This window comes from Alligator mississippiensis, chromosome 4 (genome assembly GCF_030867095.1).
Source record: "Alligator mississippiensis isolate rAllMis1 chromosome 4, rAllMis1, whole genome shotgun sequence".
Classification (NCBI taxonomy): Eukaryota; Metazoa; Chordata; order Crocodylia; family Alligatoridae; genus Alligator; species Alligator mississippiensis.
The window spans coordinates 90939552-90957775 of NC_081827.1; the positions used below are offsets into that span (position 1 = coordinate 90939552).

The 18224-nt window shown below is 46.0% G+C and overlaps 5 protein-coding genes across 5 annotated transcripts; 2 read left to right on the forward strand and 3 right to left on the reverse strand.

Annotated features, from left to right (window-relative positions):
- Positions 1–37: 37 nt before the first annotated feature.
- LOC106740424 (uncharacterized) lies at positions 38–15352 on the reverse strand. Its single transcript, XM_059726187.1, has 5 exons — positions 14220–15352; positions 5928–6140; positions 4248–4421; positions 3367–3782; positions 38–2310 (listed from the first exon to the last, which is right to left on the reverse strand). The coding sequence occupies exons 1-5, from the start codon at positions 14622–14624 to the stop codon at positions 1884–1886; spliced, it is 1635 nt and encodes a 544-aa protein (XP_059582170.1). The 5' UTR covers positions 14625–15352; the 3' UTR covers positions 38–1883.
- On the reverse strand, positions 3292–3786 carry LOC102564899 (histone H2B 7). The gene has a single exon (XM_006268048.4). It carries the CDS (start codon positions 3741–3743, stop codon positions 3363–3365), a length of 381 nt encoding a protein of 126 aa, XP_006268110.1. The 5' UTR covers positions 3744–3786; the 3' UTR covers positions 3292–3362.
- On the forward strand, positions 3877–4505 carry LOC102564669 (histone H2A-IV). The gene has a single exon (XM_006268047.4). The coding sequence runs from the start codon at positions 4074–4076 to the stop codon at positions 4461–4463; it is 390 nt and encodes a 129-aa protein (XP_006268109.1). The 5' UTR covers positions 3877–4073; the 3' UTR covers positions 4464–4505.
- LOC132250100 (histone H4-like) lies at positions 12723–14214 on the forward strand. The gene has a single exon (XM_059726297.1). It carries the CDS (start codon positions 13211–13213, stop codon positions 13736–13738), a length of 528 nt encoding a protein of 175 aa, XP_059582280.1. The 5' UTR covers positions 12723–13210; the 3' UTR covers positions 13739–14214.
- Positions 15349–16304, reverse strand: LOC132250101 (histone H4-like). Its single transcript, XM_059726298.1, has one exon. It carries the CDS (start codon positions 15967–15969, stop codon positions 15442–15444), a length of 528 nt encoding a protein of 175 aa, XP_059582281.1. The 5' UTR covers positions 15970–16304; the 3' UTR covers positions 15349–15441.
- Positions 16305–18224: the final 1920 nt, after the last annotated feature.

The following is an 18224-nucleotide window of genomic DNA, read 5'->3' on the forward strand; positions in this document are numbered from 1 at the left end:
AGTAAATGTACATTAGATATCAAAACACTGCCATACCTTCTCTCCCCTTTCAGCATCAATTTATGCTTTATTAGATCGATCTCACAGACACAAGTAACGAACCTGGTTTTGTCCATGCGCCTTTCTGCAACCATATATCTACAGTCACGTTGTGCCATCAAGACACATGCTGCAGCGATCAGAAGGAAACAATTAGATCACACTAAGGGGCTGTTTGAAAAGGGTTCACTTCCCTCCTCCTTCCCCTCCCCTCCCGCTCCGCCCACACATACTCTCACACTGCAGATTAACTCTGTCTCCTTTTTAGAAAATGGCGAGGGCTGCACGCGGAAGATGGAGAAAGAAGATGGTGCGTCGAGAGACTTGATTGGTCAGAATTTGGTGCAGGGACCTGAAACACAGAAAGCAGAACTGAAACGGCAGCAACAAGCCCCTAAGCCCGTGCGTCAGCCACCAACATGGAGGAACCAGATTCCGAGTTACATGTATTGTGTCACGGCTTCTTAATGGGAGATTTCAATCTAAACCATGTACAATACAGCCGAACCTGTCCCTCACATGACAAGAGCACCTGGGGCAGCACTTGATCTTTTAAAACTGAATTTCACAGAAAAGAGAGCTATTTTATGGTAGAAGGCAGCACAAGACGCTTTTAGCGTGCTCACTGGCATACATGCCTAAGGGCTTGCACAACCAACAAGTGCTGGAGGGCATCGGGAGTCGGAGGACGCAAACAAAAATCCCGATTAGAAACAGTCCCGACTAGGGAAAAAACTGCATTTCCATTTTAATATAAGAAATTACCTTCAGTGTCAGCTTCTAAATAGGACGTGTCTTCCTCCTTGGGGAAGCACGGTATACACATCAGGCTCATCAGGATGAGCGGTTTTATTGTTCATCTTGGGAAACCGATGCGAGTGGGGAAAAAGTGCTCGAATTTGCAGCTGGTTTTTAAATTATTGGTCCGAGGTGACTCCGGGGAACACAGCGCCACCCTCCCCCCAACGCTTGGTAGTTGTGGCTGTAGGCAAAAAACAGTGAAAAGGATGAAAAGTGAGCAGTGAAAACAGGGTTGGTCGCCCTGTACCAGACGCCAGGACTGATCTGGGAGGGGATGCGAAGTTCCCTCCACTGCCGAAAGAGGAGCAGCCAAGGACACCACTGCGGTCCTTGCTCTGAGAAGGCAGAAACGCAAATTTCAGGTTCGGGGATCAAACGCACAGCATTTCCCAAGCAGGTTATATCCTGAATCTTTCACACGTCCTCCTCCCCCCTCCCAAAGCTATCCGGGGCGTTACAATACGCTCACGATGCATCTAGTTTAGAAACCTGCAGTTTCATTCATTATGTTTCCTAGCCTATAAACCTGTAAGGAACGGAAAACCTCTCATCACCCATATTTTACATGGCAGGTCATATACTACATACTGCTAGTACTGAACCACAGGAATAGTTAAGACACCGATATTTCAGTATGAAGCACCCCAGCCTCTTACCTGCCAGGGGTGGGGAGAGGGAGGCGGAGGAAAGAAGTGCAGTACCTGCATAGCAAGCATTGTATGCAGCCGAAACAAGGAAACGGAGGCTCCTTGGGATTACAAGAACGGCCCCTGGAAAGCATCCATGAACTGTGAGTTTCAGTGAACGCTACAGACACCATTATGGTTTACGGGGTCTTCTTAAGACTATTCTCTACTAAACGCAGAAAAAACATGAATTAAACCGACTAAGGATGTGCGCGGGCGCACACAAACACACAACACATACATGCACACGCACACAGACCATACAAAAGCTCGATACAGCTCTCTTCAGTGCGGCTGTGGTGGCTCTTAAAAGAGCCTTTGGGTTTCAGAATGTCAGACGGGGGAGGACTTTCGTCTTTACGCCCTCTCGCCGCGGATGCGGCGGGCCAGCTGGATGTCCTTGGGCATGATGGTGACGCGCTTGGCGTGGATGGCGCACAGGTTGGTGTCCTCGAAGAGCCCCACCAGGTAGGCCTCGCTGGCCTCCTGCAGCGCCATGACGGCCGAGCTCTGGAAGCGCAGGTCCGTCTTGAAGTCCTGCGCGATCTCGCGCACCAGGCGCTGGAAAGGCAGCTTGCGGATCAGCAGCTCCGTCGACTTCTGGTAGCGCCGGATCTCGCGCAGCGCCACGGTGCCGGGCCGGTAGCGGTGCGGCTTCTTCACGCCGCCCGTGGCGGGCGCGCTCTTGCGGGCCGCCTTGGTGGCCAGCTGCTTGCGGGGCGCTTTGCCACCGGTCGACTTGCGCGCAGTCTGCTTCGTACGGGCCATAGCAGACGCTAACAATCACTACGGCGAAACAAAAGACAAGAATGAAACTAGAAGCTCCCAGGAGCCGGTATTTATAGCCGAACTCCCTTCCCTGATTGGCTGACGGGAAAACACAAACTCCATTGGTCAATCTTAAATATTTAAAAAGCCCGCGCTCGGCCGTTGGGGCTGAGCAGGAAAACGGCTCTTCGCGCCTTCCCTCAAGGCGCGCGTTTCGCAGTACGCATGCGCGCCCAGCAACACCTCCTCCCGAGGCTCCCCAGAAACGCTTCCCCCTCCCCCATCTCCCCTCCCCCGCTCTCTCTATTTTTCTTTCCCCCTGATTTTTGCTTTAAATCCTTCCATGAGCTTCTGAATATCCCCAACCCAAATTATGAACTCTCACTGCAGCAAAACCCAGCCGAGACTCCCGCCACAGGAATTCATAGCACATAGGCGAGATGCGGTACGAGAAGGAAGCGGTCTTCTTTCCAGGTTTTAAAAAATGTGGGGTGCTTGAGGTAACAAGTGCTTTCTCTCCGCTGATCTCGCAAAATAAGAGGCATACACCTTATGCTGCCTGCATCCCTCCATTTTAAACAGGAGGAATGGGGGTGGAAATACACATGTATGTTCACGTATATGTGCATGTACGTACTGTTTACGCATCTACACATGTACAGTAGGTGATAGTAGTTAGTACTCCTCCCTGCTGGACCAGTGTAATGATTGGGCCATAACACAGAAAACGTATAGAAAGGTTGTACAGTGATTCAGACTTCGTCTGTTTACCATTGTACCCGCGGGATGAAACCCTGGAAGATAGCAATAATAAGTCATCGATTTTGCTCTTTATGACTTATTCCCTTATTCAGGTGCCTAACTTCGCCACGATGCAACCTATAGATTATGCAGCTTCAGCTATTTCACTTGATATAAATTAAAATGTAGCTCTTAAATCCGAAACAAAATTTCTACTTACCCTGTCAGGGGGGGGAAAGGGGGAAGGGATATAATAATGATAGCTCTTTAATTGAAAAGATGGGCGGCTCTTAAAAGAGCCATTTCGAATGTGTTTGGTGATCATATTTACTTGGAGCTGGTGTACTTGGTGACAGCCTTGGTGCCCTCGGACACGGCGTGCTTGGCCAGCTCCCCGGGCAGCAGCAGGCGCACGGCGGTCTGGATCTCCCGGGACGTGATGGTCGAGCGCTTGTTGTAGTGCGCCAGGCGGGACGCCTCCCCGGCGATGCGCTCGAAGATGTCGTTGACGAAGGAGTTCATGATGCCCATGGCCTTGGACGAGATGCCGGTGTCTGGGTGCACCTGCTTCAGCACCTTGTACACGTAGATGGAGTAGCTCTCCTTCCTGGCTCTCTTCCGTTTCTTATCCCCTTTCTTCTGGGTCTTAGTGACAGCTTTCTTGGAGCCTTTCTTCGCAGCTGGAGCGGACTTGGCAGGTTCCGGCATCTTGACGACTAACTGGTTCCCGTTGAGATCAACAACAACCTGAACCAAATTAGAGCTGCCTGTATTTATAGGGGCATCATGCAAATAAAGGGAGTCTAGCTTTAACTTGCTATTGGACTTTCGCTGCCATGACGTCATTCTCTATATGCTTCCATTGGACAAAAAAATCGTTATCCTCATTGGCTGCCTGTGCACCCACGGCTTTTGGCCAATCACAAGAGACTTTTCAACCCAACCCAGAAGATAAAAAGGCGGATTCAAGCTTACTGCTATGTAGTTTTTTCTTTTTTTTTTTTCCACGTTTTCTACTCGTGGTGCTGTATACAGAAAATGTCAGGTCGTGGTAAGCAGGGCGGGAAGGCGCGGGCCAAGGCCAAGTCTCGCTCCTCGCGGGCCGGGCTGCAGTTCCCGGTGGGCCGCGTGCATCGTTTGCTCCGGAAGGGTAATTATGCCGAGCGGGTAGGGGCTGGAGCCCCGGTCTACCTGGCGGCCGTGCTGGAGTACCTGACGGCCGAGATCCTGGAGCTGGCGGGCAACGCGGCGCGGGACAACAAGAAGACGCGCATCATCCCCCGCCACCTGCAGCTGGCCATCCGCAACGACGAGGAGCTCAACAAGCTGCTGGGCAAAGTGACGATCGCGCAGGGCGGCGTCCTGCCCAACATCCAGGCCGTGCTGCTGCCCAAGAAAACCGAGAGCCACAAGGCTAAGGCTAAGTAAATCTTGATAACAATACACCCCAAAGGCTCTTTTCAGAGCCGCCCACAGTGTCCGAAAAGAGTTGGATAACTAGTTCTCTCACAGCCCTGCCTATAGAACAAAAACTAGATTCGGATGTGTATTATCAGGGTGGGGGGTCCTGAGCGATAACCATTTAATTTACACAACATAAGTATTAACCTAGTACTGTCTTTTTTTTAAAACACAACCTTAGTTACTAGTCTCTTGAATTTCCTATTCTTAAATCTACTGCATCCGTTTTTCTAAATTTAGTTTAAAGGCGGGGGGAGAGGCAACAAGTTTCACAACTTAATTGAAGGTCACTGGGCAAATCCTGTTAAGCTCACAAATGGGTGGAAGGGGGCAGGGAAAAGAGCAGAAAGGGATCAGTGGCAAGGAACAGACTAGCACGGACTACAGAGTGGGGTTAGTTTGGCTTTAGTAAGTGGGTCCTGAACAATCGTAAAACTGCAGACTGATGGCGGGACGCCTTCTTGGCAGAGACCGGGAATAAGTCCCAAGTGGGGGAGGGGAGGAGATGGGAAGGTTTCTGACCAATCCCTACAAAGCGCGGTCTTTTCAAACTCTTCGTCCGGTAAAGCCCCACCTCAGAGCAAAACCGAATAGAAAGCCGGATACTGTTCTAAATATATCGACAAGCGTTTCTTTCGCCTTCAAACTGGCGGGGGGAGGGGGCGATAGGAAGATTAGCGGTCAAAAAAAACAAACGCGAGAGATATAAAATGCTATGACTTGGTGGGTGGGCGAGTGAGCTTTGTTACAGAGGATTTCCACTCCTTTAGATCATTCATATAGGTATTTTTAGCTGCCTGGTGAAATGATAGGTACGTGTGGAATGTGATAAAGCAGAGTGGTGTGTGTCCCTAATGTGCAAGGCAAGGAGCTACAGATGGGAGTTTTTTGGAAGTGGCAACAGATTTATTTCAGGGTGAGCTCAGTTTGGAATTATAGTGCTGCTGCAACTATAGCTCAGCAATGGTGTGAGCGCGGTGTTTCAGCTCTTTTCCAGATGAGGTGGGTGGCTCTTAAAAGAGCCCTTGGGTTTCTTCGCAGAAGAACCTTGACTTTTCTTCCTCCAATGAATTTGCGTCTTGGGCGTAGCCCTCTTTGCCTTCCCCTTTGCTGGCTTGGGCTTGCCAGCCTTCGGCTTCCCTGCCTTGAATTTGGCTGGGCTCTTGCCTGTCTTCTTGAGCTTAGCAGCCTTGGCCTTCTTGGGGCTTTTGACCATGGTCTTGGCTGCGGTGGCCAGCCATGGCAGCTGCCAGCTTCTTGGCTTTCTTGGGGATCTTCTTCATAGCCACTGCCGCCTTAGGCTTCTTGGCCTCACTGGCAGGCTTCATGGCTGCTTCTTGGGTGCCTTCTCCTTGGCCTCGCCTGGCTTCTTGCCCAGCTTGAAAGAAGCCAGAGGCACCAGTACCCTTGCACCAAGGCACCCTTGCTCACCAGGCTCTTGAGCCCCAGCTTAATGCAGTAGTTGTTCTTCTCCACATCATAGCCCTCAGCTGCCAGCACCTTTAGGGAGGCCAGCAAGAGCCCTTTGTGCTCTTTGGAGGCGGGCTTGGCCTGGGTGATGATTAGCTTGGTGATGCTGGGGCATGAGGGCTCGCAGGCTTTCGAGCCCCCTGCAGCTGCCTTCTTCCCTTTCTTAGCTAGAGCCTTAGAAGCTGGGGCAGGGACAGCAGTGGTGGAAGCTGCAGGGGCAGCAGGTGTTACTTCAGATATGATTAGAAAGGTTTTCAAACCAATAAAACAAAAAACAAAAAAATGGGGGGGGGGAAGCAAGTCAGATCCCTGCCATTTATAGGTAGGAGAAACTGTGATTGGTATGTTGAAGAGCCCTCCCAGCTGCCAGGCAGAAAGGACTCGTCTTCCTGCTTCATTTGTGTTTCTTTTGGGAAAACAAAGTGTTATTTATGTACAATAGCTGTAACCAAACTGCTCTTTTTCTCATCCAGATGAAGGTGCAAGGAGATTGTTTTCACACTAAACTTCCCTACTTAAAAAAAAAAAAAAGGAAACTTTTATGTTAAGAAAGAACAAACAAGTGCCTTTTCCTTATGGTGGATAGACACCTCAGAACCAAAGTTTTGCATTGCTTTCAAATTACAAAGGCACCTTAGTAAATACCATCAGAGAAATAGTGCCTCGCTAGTCTTGGCAATGTATTCTCCTGACTAGAGAAGGACACTAGTAATTTTCATCTGTGTTCATTAAAAATCCACCTCAGGAAGACAGAAGTAGCACCAGACCTCAGAAACTGGACTTGAAATCTGGAAAACAAGAGATCTAAAGCAAAATTAGTCATTTAAATATTTCCTTCTTTTTCTTTCAGGCATATTATTCGAGGACTACACCAGGGCTTTCATTTAAATAGCACTGGGGTATTGTCCCAAGGTGGTAAAAAACTCCATTGCAGATACTACTTATTGCAATCAGCTGTGGTTTTATGTAGGACTAAGAGAAGCAAATTGCTCTTATATTAATTGTATTCAAAATATTAACTTGGTTTTTGAACTTTTATAAGGAACAATGGCCTTTTGCTTGCATTCACGGACATTATAAGAGTCTTTAGTAATTTCAAAAGCAATGGGTGGATCTGACCCAGATGATATCAGAGAGTATCTCTGGTGGGTTTGAAACACTCCCACTTTTAATCAACCAGGACTATGGGTTCCCCTGCTTTTAGTTCTTAGGTCAGACAGGTTTCACCCACTACATCTCCTGCTTCAGGAATGCTCTACTGAAAACCAGGAACCTGCTAATAAGCAGACAAAGGAACCCTTCAGTTGAGGACTGTATCAAAATGGGTCTGAGTGAGAGGCAGGGACACTACAGAAAAGTGGTTGAAGACACAGGGGAGGAAATGGCAGGGAACATACGGAAGAGAAGGGACTGACACAGATTGTTCAGTGGCAGGACCAAGAGTGACAATGTCAAAGATGGAGACGCTGACAATGATGATGACGGTTATGACATCAAATGAAAGGACTGGGGAAACAGGCAGGGAATTGGGAGGGGGTGGGGGGAGGAAATGTGATTGTGACAGGTAAAGATGTTGGTGACAGGCACGCAGCAAGGTTATGATGACAGGAATGAGAAATGGTGCAACTGTAAAGGTGTGTTTTGGATTGTCAAGTGAACCATATTAGTCACAACACAGATTTGGAGAGGTGTGTGTGTGTGTGTAAATATATTCTCAAAAAAAGGAGAGACTGAAATACTCCGTAGATTTCTTATTTAAAAATACCCAGAGCTCTTTTTCTCCCTATCACTCTTAACAACTGAATGTGAATGCAGACTTGGAGCACCATTTACCAATATGTCTTCTGTAAGTGAAGGATTGTTTGTACTTCATATCTTCTAAATCATTCATCCTTTCAAATCAGATATTTGTTTCTATCTTTATTTAAAATAAGAAAGGTCTCACTGCTGGAGGAAAAGCTGTTCCATTTTACATCACAATTTACATTATAACAGTCATATTACATAATTCAGGATTTTTTTGTTTAACTGAGATCCTGTATAAGTGCAAGAAAACACCTTTGTTTTGGTATTGGATATGTTTCTTTCCTCCAAAGACATGAATTATTTCTCCCACTCACTATTTCTGGTTGGATTAAACCAGATTATTTAAATTCCAATTTCCAATCCATGAAATAAATGTAAGACACAGCAGACCCCGACCCAGTTTCTGTATCAACTTGATTTAAAGTGTGTGTGAGAGAGAGAGATTTTAGATAAAGGGAACAATATAGCACCTGTGATGAATGCCTAAGTGCTTGCAGCCTGGTGTTCCAGATAGCCTGCACTTATGTGAAGACCTCGAAAGAATGTGCCTCAGGTTTTAAAACCACAGGCCACATCTCTAGCAACAACAAACTTTCTTTTGGCACTTCCAGTGTAGGTAACAGTCTCACAGATTGCCACTGCCCGGAAGTCCCCTCCATGAGTCTCTCCACACACATGCTTGGTCCCGGTGTGTCTAGCCAGTGCAGGACTATCTGGTTCAGCAATTTTTGGGGCACTTAGAACTACCTTTTCCTGTCCCTTTACTAGCTTTCCTTTGCTTGACATTTTTAACTAAAATACAGTTTCCTAGGAGAGAGAAAAAAACCTTACAACATTGCTATTAGTAGCAGCTACAAGTTTAGTTTACAAGCAGGAAACTTCTATTTGCCTGCATATCTGTACTGAACCTCTCCAACTGAAAACACAGACAAGGCAGGTTGTTGGAATAAGTTTCTTCCTATTTTTGTGTCACATTTTTCTTAATAAAAGATCAAATAAAGCTCAGCTGAGGATACTAAGATCGAATGCTATTGTAACTCCAGTAGAAACCCACTTTGACTGGCAATATTAGATTGGTCCCTATTTGTCTAGGAAAACACATTATACTTTATCTGAACCTCCAAGAGGCCAAGAAGCGATGAAGCTTGCAGACCGTTCCTATGAAGAGCTGCTATCAATGCTCCTGCCCGGCTTTCCCCAGACAGGACCTTTTCACAAGCTCATCAGGCCGGGCAAGTACCCATTTTCGCGCCCTTTTTTTGAAAACTGTATTTTTCTAACATTGGGGTTATATTTAAACCGACCAATCCAAGGTCGAGAAGCAAGTTCCCCTTAGGGTTACTCTTAGTCCTAAAGTGAAGCTTGGCTGACATTACTGCAGCAGCTTGATTCCGCAGCTTGTTGTCTGCAGCAAATTCTAACCAATCAGCTTCCCTGACACACAATTTGTATCCTCCATGATTTCCCCTAGCATCAGCTTCGTGCCCTAAAGTCTCGGTGGGGAGGATGAAGCTGCTATGTCTCGGTTTCATCAGAAATCAGCAGCACCCACGTATTTCAGCAGAATAGGTGGTTTTTCTTTCGTGTTTATATTTTGGATGCCTGGAATGGTTCTCTAATGACATAATATATTGTAGTTGATGATTTATTTAAATGGCAGTTTGGACTGCTTAAAAAACCCCCACTAAAAACCCTCTCCATTTCTCCATTAGAAAGTGAGAACATTTCCTTACCGTTGGAAGGGGTGAAATGGCATTTATTTAAATATACTATATTGCTATATTACATATACTAAAATACAGAACAATCCAACACAAAACAATCACTCCAGAAAAAAATTAATTTTGTTCAAGGCCAATTCATGTTTCCTATGTTTCAGTGGGCAGATGAGTGGTTCTGTTTACCTCGGTCTTGTTTTAGTTCACCTCTGCCAGTATTCAAAAGAGAAACAACTGGAAAGTACAGGTCAAAAGAGAAACAACTGGAAAGTACAGGAGAAGCATTTTCCTGTACCAAGTCTTGTTTTTTGGTCTCCACTGTTTATTACTACTGCTGTTACTACTAGTAATACTGAAACTTATTGAGTTGAACTGCACTATTTTCAAGTCCCCCCACCTCCCCCTTTCCCATTTCCCCATCATTTTTCTCTCTTTAAAGAGTTCAGTAAGTATTAACACTTTAAAGAAACCTTACTTCATTATTCCATTATTTCCCTCACACAATTATGTTAATTCAACATAACACTTTTTTGTTTTGGGAGAGGAGGTAGAAGGGGATCCTGCTTATTGCATGAGGTTAAATCAACACCAGAAACATCTCTTCAGGTCTCCTCTTCTTTCAGTTCTTAAACTATCCAGACTTATGGCATGCAGACTTATCTCTAATTAGGTTTGCATGTCCAGTGCTGACATACTTCTGTCTAGACAAAACAACACTTCAATCCATAATCTATTAAATGCCTCGCCTTCGGTTTTACAAATGTTATGTGGAGTATAAATGACAAACTTCTGATGCCCTCATTTCTGAGTCCCCATTAGTATGTGCTGGCAGAAATTCCACATTAAACTACAAATTATTTAAATTTCACAATCCTGAACCTGCTAAGTATCATATTGAACAGCTACTTGCCAGAGTTTGTGTAGTTAGGATATGATGTCATGCCCCCCAAAAGAAAAGGGTATGAAGGGTCTCTCAAAATCACAGTAATAAAAGATACCTAATAATCATGCAGTTATCTTTAAAGGGGTGTTAATTTGATTCCTGGCATGGACATTTTGGAGTTAGGTTGCCCCCCTAAGTAACCACCAGGAAAGAGTCATGATTATTTACACAGGCTTGCTTCGTTATTCAGTGGTCTCACTTTCTTCTAATGAACTCAGTGAGTGGGAGGATATAGATTGGCCATACCTATTCAATCAATAGCTCTTGCAGAATTCAAAAAGCCCAGTTACACAAATGCCCCAGACATCTGCAGGACATTCACTTCTTAACTAGATCCCCCTGCAAAACCTGGTATATTATAAAGTAATGTAATAGCATTCTGTTTGGACAAACCGAACTCAAATTGGGACCTGACTGATAATTCTCCAGAGTATGCAACTTTATAGAGCTTTACAAAGCTCTATAATGAGCAGAATTTCCATTTTGATGGTCCAAAGTTGTAGTGAAGACAAGCTCTCCCCAAAGGCAGGAGAAATGCATTCAGGAGTTCTCTATGTGTAGCACTCAAAATCTTAAAGTGCTTTTAAAATCAATCTGCTACTTTTCAAGAAACTTTGAAATTCATGAGGGGGAGAGGTACAAGTTTGGAATCCAGGACTTTCCTCTTAAGACTCAAAAATAGTTTATAATGTTCAGAATGTATTAACATGTTGTGCAAAGCTAATGGGAAAAATGAAGCTCCAACCTTCATAAAATGTATATGATCTGAGTAATACTGAGCTCAGCTTTTGACTGGTACCAACGATCACTTTAGAAATATGTCATACTATAAATTGTTTAGCACCTCTGCTTGCAAAGAGTTCACATTTGTGCAAGCAATTATTTCTTCTGGAATACCTGCCAGAGTTGGGAGGAGGTAGAGGGGACATGGTGAACATCTATTGGGATATATAAGCCAGGTCACATATGTATCTTAAAATTATTTTCTCAGACTTCATTCATCAGCAGAGACTTTTCTTATTCATGTGAAAAAAATCCAATTGAGATGAATTGACCATTTACCATATCTACAAGCAACTTGTGCTCCCTTTCCCTAAATGCTAGGCCTAAACAATAGCATCAGGAACAACTCTAGAAGAAAGCCTCATACAAACTCCATCTGTAATGGTGTGTGGCTCTAGGGGACAAAGAGGGAGGGAAGAAGCCTACAGAGTGGGATTAAGGATCAATCCTGTATTCTACAAGATGGGACTGGAAACACCAGGGTAAATAAACAGAGCTGCAGCAAAAAAGAAAAACTGACTCCTTTATGAATCCCTCCCCCTTCGAGAAGCAACTTACCAAACAGTTTTGTTTGTGGTTTTTTTAATAAAAGCTAATCACTTGGGGCAAAAAGGGGTAACTGTACAATTATTTCTTACTGAGGGAGATTGTATCACTAAATTGCTTGGTTTTCAATTGCATAACTGAAGGAGCATATGTATTCCTGGAAGGGAGCAAAATACTGCCACTCACCCTTAACTTTGCACTAATTCCAATTTGAACAATGATTTTAAAGAGTTCCTTGAATATCTTGTTGTGAGGTCTGGGAGTGGAGTTTGAATCTACAGCAGAAAATAAACTGTCTCAAGTAAACTCTCAGCAAAAAAAAAAAAAAAAAGTTCTGACAGTTCAACTTCTTTGAACTGACTTCTTTTTTTTCCCCATTGACTGTTACAGAAATGACTTTATGCAATACATTAAATAAATTTGGCATTAAAAGGGTGGATGAAACAGACATGAGATCTGCAACAGACAGGTAACAAGTTTTTTTTAAAAGGGGTGAAGATAAGGTATGGGGGAAAGGGCTGTGAAATCAAGGTAGGGCACTGGTTAAAAATGAAAAGATCATCTTGATGAAATCAAATGTATAACAACATATGGCATCACTTTTTGGAAAATACAAGATGAATCCAAACACAGAATACATGCCTGACCTTTGTATACAAGCATACAACTAAACTGGCCTTAATGTTTGATCTGGACAAGTATGAATGGCTAAGCAATATCTGCAAGGATGTCCGGTGATAAAATAATAAAAGATCACACAATCAGCGACAACAAATAGTCATCTATACTTCTATATCAACCAGAAAGCAAAAAGTATTCAGAGGAAAGATTTGAAGGGGGAGGGTAGGGGGGGGAGGAATTCTGTATCTTATTTTTCACCACTTTGAGGCAAGTAATAATAAAAATTGCTCTTTTATAATGAATACCCTTCTTTATGTGGATCTTTACAGGTCACCCCCGCCCGACACCCGTCCTTGAACAGCAAAGGACTACAAATTCCAGATGAAATACCGATTGCCGGCAGCCCTCCTTTGTTTAAGGTTTGCAAGATGGCGGAGAAGACGGCGAGGAAAGGGGCGGGCGATATGGGAGAAAAGAGAGAGGAGAGGGAAGAGGAGGGATGTGTCTGTGAAGCCGGTTGGCCAGATATTGCTGCAGTTTCTTATTTGAAACAGAACAGGGTGTCCCCGTCCCGTCCCCCGCGCCGAAAACTCAGGGCGGTGTCTGCCACAAGTGGGATCACAACGATGTGAAAGGAAAACACGAGCATGACACGCGCACACTGCACGCGAAAAAGCTCCTGTCCTAAGGGGCATCTTGGGGAGAGGTGCACCCTGCCGGGAAAAGAGCAGCGGCACTGAGTGCGGTGCTGGCGCTGGCTAGCGGGTCTAAAACTCTCCAAAAGCGGAGATCAGTTCTTCCGACAGCGGCTGCGGCTGGGAGAAGGGATGATGACCCCCCCCCAGCAAACCGCGGCGCTGCTGCGCCTGAGCCGCCTCAGGCTCACAGTGCAAGAAGGCAAGCGAGTGTGGGGGAGGGGAGAAGCGCCAGACTCGCGCCTTTTTTTCTTTCTTCAGTTCTCAATCAGGTCGGACTCCAGGCAATATATAACGCGCTCTTCGCCAGGCTCTCTACACACAGGCAGTAGCAAACAGTTTGTAACAATGTCAGGTCGCGGCAAAGGCGGCAAGGGACTGGGGAAAGGCGGTGCCAAACGCCACAGGAAGGTGCTGCGAGACAACATCCAGGGCATCACCAAGCCGGCCATCCGCCGCCTAGCTCGGCGTGGCGGCGTGAAGCGCATCTCCGGCCTCATCTACGAGGAGACTCGCGGGGTTCTCAAGGTCTTCTTGGAGAACGTGATCCGCGACGCCGTCACCTACACGGAGCACGCCAAGCGCAAGACTGTCACCGCCATGGATGTAGTCTACGCGCTCAAGCGCCAGGGCCGCACCCTCTACGGCTTCGGCGGCTAAACGGAGACGAAAAAACCCATCTAACCAGCTACTTTGAACACAAAGGCTCTTTTCAGAGCCACCCACATTTTCGCAGAAAGAGTTGCTAATATCACTTGTGCTGTCATCGTATCTTAAAAATGCTCTTGGGCATCGTTTGGGCACTTCTATTTATTTTCTCCCCTCTCCCCCTTTTTTTCTTGAATTTATTATTTTTCCTTTTTTTTTTGCATTTATATAGGTTAGTTCGCTGTGTGAGTGGGGCTGGCGGCGGTGCGATAGTACACACTGAACTTACTGACCCGGGTATTAGAGAATCCCTCCTCCCCGCCACGGGTAAGCGCAAGCAGGGAAATACAAAAGCCCACATTAAATTTTAAACGCATTAAGGCAGTCGAGCAAACAACAGCTCATTTTATCGAGACTGTGGTGGCTCTTAAAAGAGCCTTTAGGTTTTCGGCAGTTACGTGGAATGAATGCAGCCTTCCCAGGGTCTCTAGGCCCTCTCGCCGCGGATGCGGCGGGCCAGCTGGATGTCCTTGGGCATGATGGTGACGCGCTTGGCGTGGATGGCGCACAGGTTGGTATCCTCGAAGAGCCCCACCAGGTAGGCCTCGCTGGCCTCCTGCAGCGCCATGACGGCCGAGCTCTGGAAGCGCAAGTCCGTCTTGAAGTCCTGCGCGATCTCGCGCACCAGGCGCTGGAAGGGCAGCTTGCGGATCAACAGCTCCGTCGACTTCTGGTAGCGCCGGATCTCGCGCAGCGCCACGGTGCCGGGCCGGTAGCGGTGCGGCTTCTTCACGCCGCCCGTGGCGGGCGCGCTCTTGCGGGCCGCCTTGGTGGCCAGCTGCTTGCGGGGCGCTTTGCCACCGGTCGACTTGCGCGCAGTCTGCTTCGTACGGGCCATTCTCAGCAACCAGTCCAGAGACAAGATTGGACAGACTACTACGAACCTCTGCTCAGGAACGATAATATATAGCTAAGATCTGCTTCCTGATTGGCTGCCGAGATCGCGCCCGTCTGATTGGACAACAGACGCTTCATTTAAAAAAAAACAAAAAACGAAATCCTTTGATTTCCTTTCCGGACTGAGCCAGTGCTTTTTTTCCGCCTGGCTCAACGGTGCCTCCTTTCCCTCCCCTTTCCATATCCTTGTTTAAGTCACCTTATAACTTTCTATTTGGGTCTTTGGTCTCTGCGAATTTAGCACCTAACTATGTAGGCTCCTTATACCTCACTGAACAGCTTAAAACTGCTTGCAATCAGGTGCGCTGGGCTTGAAAACGGCTGGAGACCACAGCGCACCCTGCGACAGAGCTGAGCAGTCCTTAGAGACGGGCTCCCCAGCACCTCCCCGCAATGTAGCACCCTGGGGCAGAGAGCTTAACTAAAGATTCTACCAGTAGAACAAGTTCATATTGTAAAAGCCCTGGTTATTGGAAACAGTGGGTGTGCTGTGCTGTATTTCGAGCCCCCACTCCCTGCACTTAACTGGAAAAACGAGCGGTTCCTTTCGCTCCCCCGTAAGCGTACATAGGACTCATTCTTTGTTCTCACTTAACACGTTAAAAACATGCATCGAAATTAAATATATTCCGTTCGATGTAAGAACTGCACTATTAAAGCAAAACTCGGATTAACAGCACTTTTTGTGAAAATGTGGGTGGCTCTGAAAAGAGCCTTTGTGTCTAAAGTAGCTGCTAGACGGGTTTTTTCGTCTCCGTTTAGCCGCCGAAGCCGTAGAGGGTGCGACCCTGGCGCTTGAGCGCGTAGACTACATCCATGGCGGTGACAGTCTTGCGCTTGGCGTGCTCCGTGTAGGTGACGGCGTCGCGGATCACGTTCTCCAAGAAGACCTTGAGAACCCCGCGAGTCTCCTCGTAGATGAGGCCGGAGATGCGCTTCACGCCGCCACGCCGAGCTAGGCGGCGGATGGCCGGCTTGGTGATGCCCTGGATGTTGTCTCGCAGCACCTTCCTGTGGCGTTTGGCACCGCCTTTCCCCAGTCCCTTGCCGCCTTTGCCGCGACCTGACATTGTTACAAACTGTTTGCTACTGCCTGTGTGTAGAGAGCTTGGCGAAGAGCGCGTTATATATTGCCTGGAGTCCGACCTGATTGAGAACTGAAGAAAGAAAAAAAGGCGCGAGTCTGGCGCTTCTCCCCTCCCCCACACTCGCTTGCCTTCTTGCACTGTGAGCCTGAGGCGGCTCAGGCGCAGCAGCGCCGCGGTTTGCTGGGGGGGGGTCATCATCCCTTCTCCCAGCCGCAGCCGCTGTCGGAAGAACTGATCTCCGCTTTTGGAGAGTTTTAGACCCGCTAGCCAGCGCCAGCACCGCACTCAGTGCCGCTGCTCTTTTCCCGGCAGGGTGCACCTCTCCCCAAGATGCCCCTTAGGACAGGAGCTTTTTCGCGTGCAGTGTGCGCGTGTCATGCTCGTGTTTTCCTTTCACATCGTTGTGATCCCACTTGTGGCAGACACCGCCCTGAGTTTTCGGCGCGGGGGACGGGACGGGGACACCCTGTTCTGTTTCAAATAAGAAACTGCAGCAATATCTGGCCAACCGGCTTCACAGACACATCCCTCCTCTTCCCTCTCCTCTCTTTTCTCCCATATCGCCCGCCCCTTTCCTCGCCGTCTTCTCCGCCATCTTGCAAACAGGGCTGCCGGCAACCGATCTGCTAGAGAATGCCTCGAAACTGAATCCCGAGAGTAGCCTCGCAGGCATTATATTTTTTTTTTTTTGATTCCTTTTAATTATTTATTGCTAGTGCTCTCAAGGCCGTCTTATGAGATACTGGCGTACAGGAATGAAAGGCCATAGCTCTAAAGTCTAGACTCCTTTCCGGCTTCAGACAGGGCTCTAGCCCGTGTACCATTTGTAATGTATTGTTTGAAGCACCGTCTGTACTATAAAGGGATCGTTTTTTAGCTATGTACCTGGAAGTGGAGAAAAAGATGCAAAAATACAGGAAATTGAGGAAGTTATTCTCTCAAGATGTCTCGGTTTTCTATATAAATGTTTATAGTACTCTACAATGTTTTTTATTTTCAAAAATTCCCTCTCCCCTCCTTTAAATTCTCACTTCCAGGGCACTCAAGAAGTGTTGGGGTGGACTGTTCATCTCTTGTACTCTCAGGTTAGAATGATTGAACTTTTTTGTTCATTTAAATGAATCCTGAAATTCTGAATAGGTTTGTTTTTCATTATGCTTTGCTTCCATCTTGTGGTTTTTCTGGTTCATTCATTTTGAGTAGCAGAAGCAGAAATATAACTTAAGATAGGAATTCAGAGAGAGAGAGAGAGAGAGAGAGGAAAGGGTTCATTTTAGTTTGTCTCCTGACCTGATTTTTTTCTTAGTCTAACTCATTTGTCTCTTACCTCACAAATATTATGGTAATTATCATTTTATAAAAGATATTACAGAACACTCAGGTGGTAGTGGGTGTTTTATATACTAACTGTTCCCCACAATATATCATATCATCAGAAAAATTAATGGAACCAGAAGTGGTTAAGGATGCTACCCAAAAATGTTCAACATCTAATTTGTAACCCCTGTGTTATATTCATTGTATATGTTTGATCTTATAATTTGTTTTCCTGGGAGGTCTATTTAACACCAAATAATCTTAGTAGGAGGTTTTTCAACCCTTACTTGAAGAGATAGCTATGTGAATAATAACAGGCATTTGCCTTGTTTTACCAACATTTTTAGGGATGTTAAAATACTTTGGATTGTTTCTCTATGAAATCAGTTAGATTAAGGCCTTCCTCAAAGAGCTGGGGGTTTTTTAATGTTTAAAGTGTATCTCAGAAGACTGCAGGGGTTTGGGTTGTAGCCGTGTTGGTCTAAGGACATAGGCAGACAAGGTTCCTTGGGTGAATTTGATATCTTTTATTAGACCAGCCCAAATGGTTGGAGAATAGTTATTAAGCAAGCTTTCAGGTTCAAAAACCCTTTGTCAGGCTAAGGAAGCTTCAGCAGTAGGAAGAGCACACATCAACTGCTGAAGCTTCCTTAGCCTAACAAAGGGTTTTTGAACCCGAAAGCTTGCTTAATAACTATTCTCCAACCATTTGGCTTGGTCTAATAAAAGATATCAAATTCACCCAAGGAACCTTGTCTCTCAGAAGACTATACTTTAGAAACTCTCCAGAGTCAAATGGAGGACTTGTGGGGCAATGACACACACAGAAACATTTTCAGCATAGTCTTAGAAAGTCCTAATAGGTCATGTAAACAATACCAATAAAACAAAAAAGATGCTTGAAACAATAACCTTTGTAAGGAGGAACATTTGAAAACCAATTTGACACCATATTTGAGGATAAATCAGCTTTTTGAAACGCGCAGCAATCACGTAACAGTTTTGACAAAAATATTTTTCTCAAGACCCATTGAACTGGTTTAAGTGACAAGAGAGTTAGTCTGTGGATGAGTACCTTTGAAAAATCTTACCTTTGGAATATCCGCTTTGTTTTTGTCTATGTATGCTTAAAAAGA

Excerpts from the sequence above, each read along its gene's own strand:
- LOC102564899 (XM_006268048.4), bottom strand. The coding sequence starts at position 3,743 with ATGCCGGAACCTGCCAAGTCCGCTCCAGCTGCGAAGAAAGGCTCCAAG.
- LOC102564669 (XM_006268047.4), top strand. The coding sequence starts at position 4,074 with ATGTCAGGTCGTGGTAAGCAGGGCGGGAAGGCGCGGGCCAAGGCCAAG.
- LOC132250100 (XM_059726297.1), top strand. The coding sequence starts at position 13,211 with ATGATGACCCCCCCCCAGCAAACCGCGGCGCTGCTGCGCCTGAGCCGC.
- LOC106740424 (XM_059726187.1), bottom strand. The coding sequence starts at position 14,624 with ATGGCCCGTACGAAGCAGACTGCGCGCAAGTCGACCGGTGGCAAAGCG. Across the intron at positions 6,141-14,219 it reads GCCGCATCCGCGGCGAGAGG|GCTCTAGCTAAGAAAGGGAA; the intron begins GCCTAGAGACCC and ends CCAGCTTCTAAG. Across the intron at positions 2,311-3,366 it reads ACCAAGTACACCAGCTCCAA|ATTGTTAGCGTCTGCTATGG; the intron begins GTAAATATGATC and ends TTCGCCGTAGTG.
- LOC132250101 (XM_059726298.1), bottom strand. The coding sequence starts at position 15,969 with ATGATGACCCCCCCCCAGCAAACCGCGGCGCTGCTGCGCCTGAGCCGC.